The 6,385-nt window shown below is 42.6% G+C and overlaps 1 protein-coding gene across 1 annotated transcript in view; it reads left to right on the top strand.

Moving 5' to 3' along the window:
• Positions 1-40: 40 nt before the first annotated feature.
• cabp7b (calcium binding protein 7b) overlaps positions 41-6,385 on the top strand; it is a 15,339-nt gene continuing 8,994 nt past the window's right edge. The window contains exon 1 of the mRNA XM_008325857.3: positions 41-888. Coding sequence (XP_008324079.1) covers positions 780-888 — 109 coding nt within the window. The 5' untranslated portion in view covers positions 41-779. The remainder of the gene's footprint in view (positions 889-6,385) is intronic.

Below are 6,385 nucleotides of genomic sequence, written 5' to 3'. Positions count from 1 at the left end.
GTTAGTTCTTGGTCCCTGGAGTGAGTCGGCTGCGGCTGTTGCTGCTGCCGATCGTTCACTTCTTTCTATTTTGTTTGGGTTTTTTGGGGTTTTTTTCCATCTGAGAAAATGTCAACTCGAGACAGAAAAGTGATGCGGAGGAAAATGAGAAAAGACTGTTTGAAAGATCCAGGCGAGAAATAAGAAGCAGGAAGATTTCCTTCGGCTGAATTTAATCTCCTCAAAGTTTGTGTTTGTGTTTATTTTTACATGATTATTACAGTATTTGTTCTTGGCCTGGTTCCAAACAGAGGTAGAATGCGGCGGGAGAACGAATGTGCACGAATGGAACAAAAACAATCCCAGACAGCTTCTGTCTCCGGGTCAGATTTTCGTGAGGAGCTGATCAACCTGTGATCAGCTCTCTGCGGGATTCGAACCCTACGTCGTTCCAGACTCTGTGTGTGTGTGTGCGCGCCCGTCAGGCTGCGGAGGTAAAAAGTTTCACGTCGAGGTGTTTTTGTTTTTTGTGTGTGAGAAAAGGTTCGGTCTGACTGTTCCGTATCCAGGGCTGCAACAGGCTGCACACTGACGCCGCGGGCTGTGGCATCGAACACATACGCAGCTCTGTCAGTCGACGGTGATTTTTTTCTCTCTCTCTCTCTTAAAAAACACCACACGAGGATCGAACTTTTTCTCTTTTTTTTTTTTTTTCTGGAGGTTTCCTGCGACAGAAGCACGGAGTGCAGCTCTGGACTTTATGAAGATCGACACACAGTTGTTGGTTTCCCCTCGCAGAGATGCCAGTGCGTGCCGTGACCACCAGGTTCATGTACAAGGGACTTTGCACTATTCCAGATGTCCTCTCCTACCGGCCCCCTGTTACCCTGCCTGAGGATGAGGTGGAAGGTGAGTGTCGGTTCTGTCGGTTGTGTTATTTCTGAAGTTGAGACAGCCGAGCGGTGAGGCGGTGCAGCACCCTGGAGAGCTCCCTGCAGCCTCGGGGCTCGCTCTCTCCGGGGTGCTGAAGTGGTCTTGAAGACAGACCGCGGGGGCTCGTCGGTCTGTGGGTGGTCTGTCACTTAACTGATTCATCAGTGCAGATCACGCTCATCAGTTCACTCATTCACACGCTGCATCTGTTTTTGTGGGGTTTTTTTTCACTCGCTCATATTCACAACATTCACTCTGACTCTGAATTATGTATTTAATTAATGCCGATTTCTACCGTCTGTCTTTGTCGAGTTTTCAGGTATGTAAAAAAAAAATTCCATCCAATGATAATGAATTGTTTCCATTCATTGCTGCTCGTTCATTGGTCAGAGCTCTGCCCTCTGTCTGTATTATCTTTTCTTGTAAATTGTACGTGTTGACATACAGCACAACTGAAGTGAAGTGCGTGAGAGGTGTACAGCGCCACAGCACAGCGGCCGCCTTGCGCTATATCTGAGGTCCCCAAAGTGGGGGGCGTGACCCCTAGGTGGGGCGCGCAGTGTCACTGCAGTGGGGGCGCAGATGGAATGAATGTTGTTCAAAAGATGCAATGGTTTTGGGAAAAGAAACCTCAAGGTTTTTGTTTTGTTTTGTTGTTTTTTTCTCTCAGGAAATGAGTCAAATATTGAGTTAAATAAGTCAAAAATAATGCATGATTAATAGCGGTGTTGAATGTTTAACGAGAACCACTGACGCTGGACATCATTTCACTGTTAAGGTGTGAAAAAAAAAAGAAGCTACATTTCAAAGATGGAACACAAAGTAGGCTCATAAACCAGGAGGGGGCAGCAGAGAAGGTTTGTGAATCACTGCACTCTGCGTTCAGGGCCGGGGGTTTTTTTAATTAGTGGTAAATTTAGCTGCGACGTCGAACCGATCCTGCGTCGACGTCACAGGCGGTTGAACCACATCACCAGGAACACGCAATTAAAAGTCCATTAATAAGAGTAAATAATTGATCGATTGAACGGCCTCTCGATCGTTGCACTTAAACCACATCAAAGATTCATGCGAGCGTTCACGATCACAGATGAGTGTGTGTGTGTGTGTGCTGTGGAGGTGTGTTTTTTTTTTGACAAATGCTGCCTCACAGTGAGAGAGCAGAGCAGGGCCGCTGACTTGGAACAAAGCCACAGGAGCTACGACAGACGGAGATAAGTCCAATCAGATTTGGTATCAGGGGAATCTTTTCACAGGAAGGGAATTCCATTTCCCTCCTTTATCTGCGTGCACAAGTGGCCGCGCGCCCTTCGCTTTTGTTCCACCTGTTTGACATTGAGAATGCAACAGGGGCATCAATTTAATTAAAAAAGAGTTCAAACGTGGAAGTGGAGTCAAAAGGAGCCGAGGAGTGAGACGACGGGCGTGTTGTGGAGTCGAGGTGAAAGTCAGAGTTGTCAACGAGGCCGGTGATGACGCAGCTCCTCAGGTAACAAAGACTCCTGTTCCACTAATTGACTAGCGTTAAGTATTCAGAACATGGCGTGACGGCGCGCTGGAGCGAGGACGGATTTATCCACGGAAGACTCACTGAGCCCATAATGCACTGCTGCAGTATCCAGGTTGAACACTGCTCAATTCTTTTTCTTTTTTTTTTTTTTTGCCCCTTCTCCGGTACAGCGCCACCCGCAGGAGAGGTGACACTGGGGATTCAGGGCTCCCTCTGAACACTGATGCTGCAGGGCCACTCAGAGCAGCGGGTCAGCGTGAACTTCACTCCAGAAAATAAGCTTATTAATATTGATTATTTCATAAAAATAAAAGTAATCACTGAGGGACAGGAGTTCACTGATCACTCATCTCGGCGTAATTGCTTCGTAATCACATTTATGATTTTCTGTCCGTCTGAGACAGACCCCTGCTCTATATGACAAACAAGATCTGAGGCACGTAGATTAGAAACACGTTACCAGAGTGAGACAAGATCTAGATTAGAAACACGTTACCAGAGTGAGGACGGTGGTTTCTCTGAGGTGATTATAAACCAATTAAAAAACAAACTAAAGGAAAAGGGTTTTTTCAGTCTTCTAATAAAATGCTTCAGACGTGGACTGTCAAACAAAGATGAGTCATTTTTGTTTTTGGTCATAACGGACGTCTTTGTTGACCATTAATGTTGAAGTCCACGGACACGACACACAAGGACACGGTGACATTGGACCTGGTGCTGAGACGCCGCGTGTCTCACACCATCGACAACACATGCAAAACACCGTTAGACCTTTAGCTCCAGGGTGAAATGGAGACGGCGGCTCAGCCGGTGCTGTCGCCATGGTCTGGTTCAAAATACTGAACATATATGTGTGTGTGGACAAGGGTATACAAAAATATATACATATAAATATACTGTATATATATACATATACATATATACGTATCTATATATGTGGACATATATTTGTAAATATATGTGTACATACATGTATACATATATACATATATACATGTGTGTACATACATATATACATATCTATATATGTGCACATATATTTGTACATATATGTATACATATATATGTTTGTATATGTATATGCATATATACATATCTATATATGTGCACATATATTTGTACATATATGTATACATATATATGTTTGTATATGTATATGCATATATACATATCTATATATGTGCACATATATTTGTACATATATGTATACATATATGTGTGTATATGTATATGCATATATACATATCTATATATGTGCACATATATTTGTACATATATGTATACGTATATAGATATATATACACATATATACATATATATAGATAGATACATATAGATATATAGATATAGATATATGTATAAGTATCTATAAAAGATAGATACATATAGATATATAGCTATAGATATATGTATAAGTATCTATAAATATGGAGCTTGAGCAGAGCAGAGCGCACCCTTCAGACTAAGTCTAACATTGTTTTCTTTTCTTTTTATAACTGGGCGTCTTACATTTAGGTGAGAGATGAGAGACCACCAGAGGACAGACTTTGATTTTCTTCCCAGGGACATTGACTTTCATGTTCAGTAAAGAACCTGACAAACAGACAACAGATGTCAACAAATCCCTGTTTCACACTCAACAACATCCTGTGACTGTGTGGACACTTCCTGTGTGTCTCCAGTCAGGCTGTCAGTTCAGATGAAACCAGGGCAGGTCTGGTTCTGTGGTTCTCTGGTCTCTGGACCTCTGAGGTCGAGGTCCTAAAGTGAACAAAAGAACTCTATTGTTTCTATGGTAACTTACAGTAACAGCAAATATTAGACGATGATCCCATTTAGAGGAAAACAGGAAAATATACCACAGGAATATGTGCGGCCCATATGAGCTGACACCATGTACGGTGTACCATGGTACATCTGGTCCATTTAATGAAAAGAAACCTGGAGTGAATTGACTTTCACTTAGCATTAACTTATGCTTATGATTGAAAAAAAATTCTCAGGAATTGAATTCAAATCTGTTTTGTTTTTTTAATCCGACTTCTGGGCAGAGACATGGCCTCGGCTCAGCTGAAACGTTTTTCCTCTACCAAAATAAAATTCACGTAATACCTGACTCCGATCTCCATGTTGGGGACCCGAACCAAGACTCGAACCCTCGTAATCTGGGCCTCGTTGTTTCTATTACCGGTTTCATCGCCTACATCTGGGTGTCATGTGACGTTGCCGCCACCAGCAGCTTGTGACCCAGATCTGACAAACAGGAAGAAACCTCTCAGGTCCCATAATTCCGCATTCCAGTTTACTACCTGGCTTAGACTCCGACTCGTGGTTAAACACGCGGCACCAGAATAAACACTGGCTTGAATTGGATCTAATGAATGTGGTTAATGTGGCAGAAAGCACCGATGTGGCTGAAATGAAAAGACATTTGCCGTCGGACGACGGTGCAGACGGACATGAGGACATTGTTTACTCTGGCGGAGCTACAGGGAATATATATTTGAACAGATGGTTTCTTACAGTCTGCAGGGTCAGAGGGGAGGCTTCTTTGCCCTTGTGTGGTGCAGTTGTCACCAGCCCTGATGTGAAGTCAGACCTTCACTGCAGCAAAAACGAGTCGCTGCACGACTTCAATTAAATCACCTTCTAGCTGCGTTAAAAAAACCTGCGTTGAAATTATAAAGATATTTACCAGGGATGTCCGATATTAACTTTTTTCCGATATGCCGATATTGTCCGAACACTTAATTTCTGATTCCGCGGCAGTGGTGGCCTGGTGCTGCTCACTTGAAAGCAGTGTTTCACAATTATTTTCTGCCATGCCGCCCCCTAGGGGACAGAAGTTTTTTTTTACCCTCCTCCCCCAAATGGAAATACTATTAAGGGCCTGGTAATATTTATTTTGTTAATTAATTTCTGCAGCATTCTGCATACAATCCCCTGATTTTAATTTCTGCAGCATTCTGCATACGATCCCCAGATTAGTAAAATGAGCTGCAATGCTGCCCTCCAGTGGCTTTCAATTTTATGTACATATAGTTATATATATATATTGTTTTTTCCCAAAACTATTTTTAGGGCAAACATCATTTTGATTGTTGTGTTTTGTTGTTTTTGTGTTTTCCTTATCGAAGGAAAAACCGATAACAATACTTATATACAGATACGATAGATATTACATAATTATGCTAATTATAACGATCGGCCATTATAATCCAACATCCCTAATTTTTTTCACGTTCAGCCCTTATCCGTCTCTACAGATGTGGAATTACTTTTCCACAGCTTCTCTCGTCCAGACTCTGTCAGGGACACGACTGTAATCACCGTATTATTCACGCCAATACATCCATTAAACATTCGAGTGTGTGTGTGTGTCTGTGTGTGTATGTGTGTGAGAGAGAATAGTTTGGTAAATGTCTTCGTGCAACCGTTCGTTGCCAAGTGTCTGCCTGTGTAATGAGCTCAGTCCTTAAACCAGGGTCCGCAGCCAAGTTCAGCCCATTAGGCCTGAACGACCAGGAGACGTGGATTCGCCGACGACACTCCGACTATCGTACTCTTGTACTATCGACGTTTCTGCTCCAGATTTAAAGTAATGATGTGGTCGTAGGAAATAACGGATGCAAATTGAATTTTGACCCAATAAAAGTGCTGAAATGTTGAGTAAAACCAAGGCTGTTAGCTCCGGTCGCACCTGGTCACCAAGATCTGACGACATCAGAGGAAAGTTAGTGAAACTTTCCTCTGATGTGTTTTTGGCGCCCCCTACCCACATGTCCCCGATAGTAATTATTTCTTTCCCCAAACAGTTCAAACTTCCATTCATAGTTCTTCTTCTCTCATTGTTATAGTTCTATAGTGAAGTGGTTTTCAAGCCTGCCTTACACACAGAATGTCCCGGGTTCAAGCCCCAGAGGAACCACATACTTATATGTATGTATATACATATATATATAT

This window comes from Cynoglossus semilaevis, chromosome 14, assembly GCF_000523025.1.
Source record: "Cynoglossus semilaevis isolate Cse_v1.0 chromosome 14, Cse_v1.0, whole genome shotgun sequence".
In the NCBI taxonomy this organism is placed as follows: domain Eukaryota; kingdom Metazoa; phylum Chordata; class Actinopteri; order Pleuronectiformes; family Cynoglossidae; genus Cynoglossus; species Cynoglossus semilaevis.
Note: the sequence above shows the minus strand (reverse complement) of the source record. Positions and strands in the feature narration are given on the sequence as shown.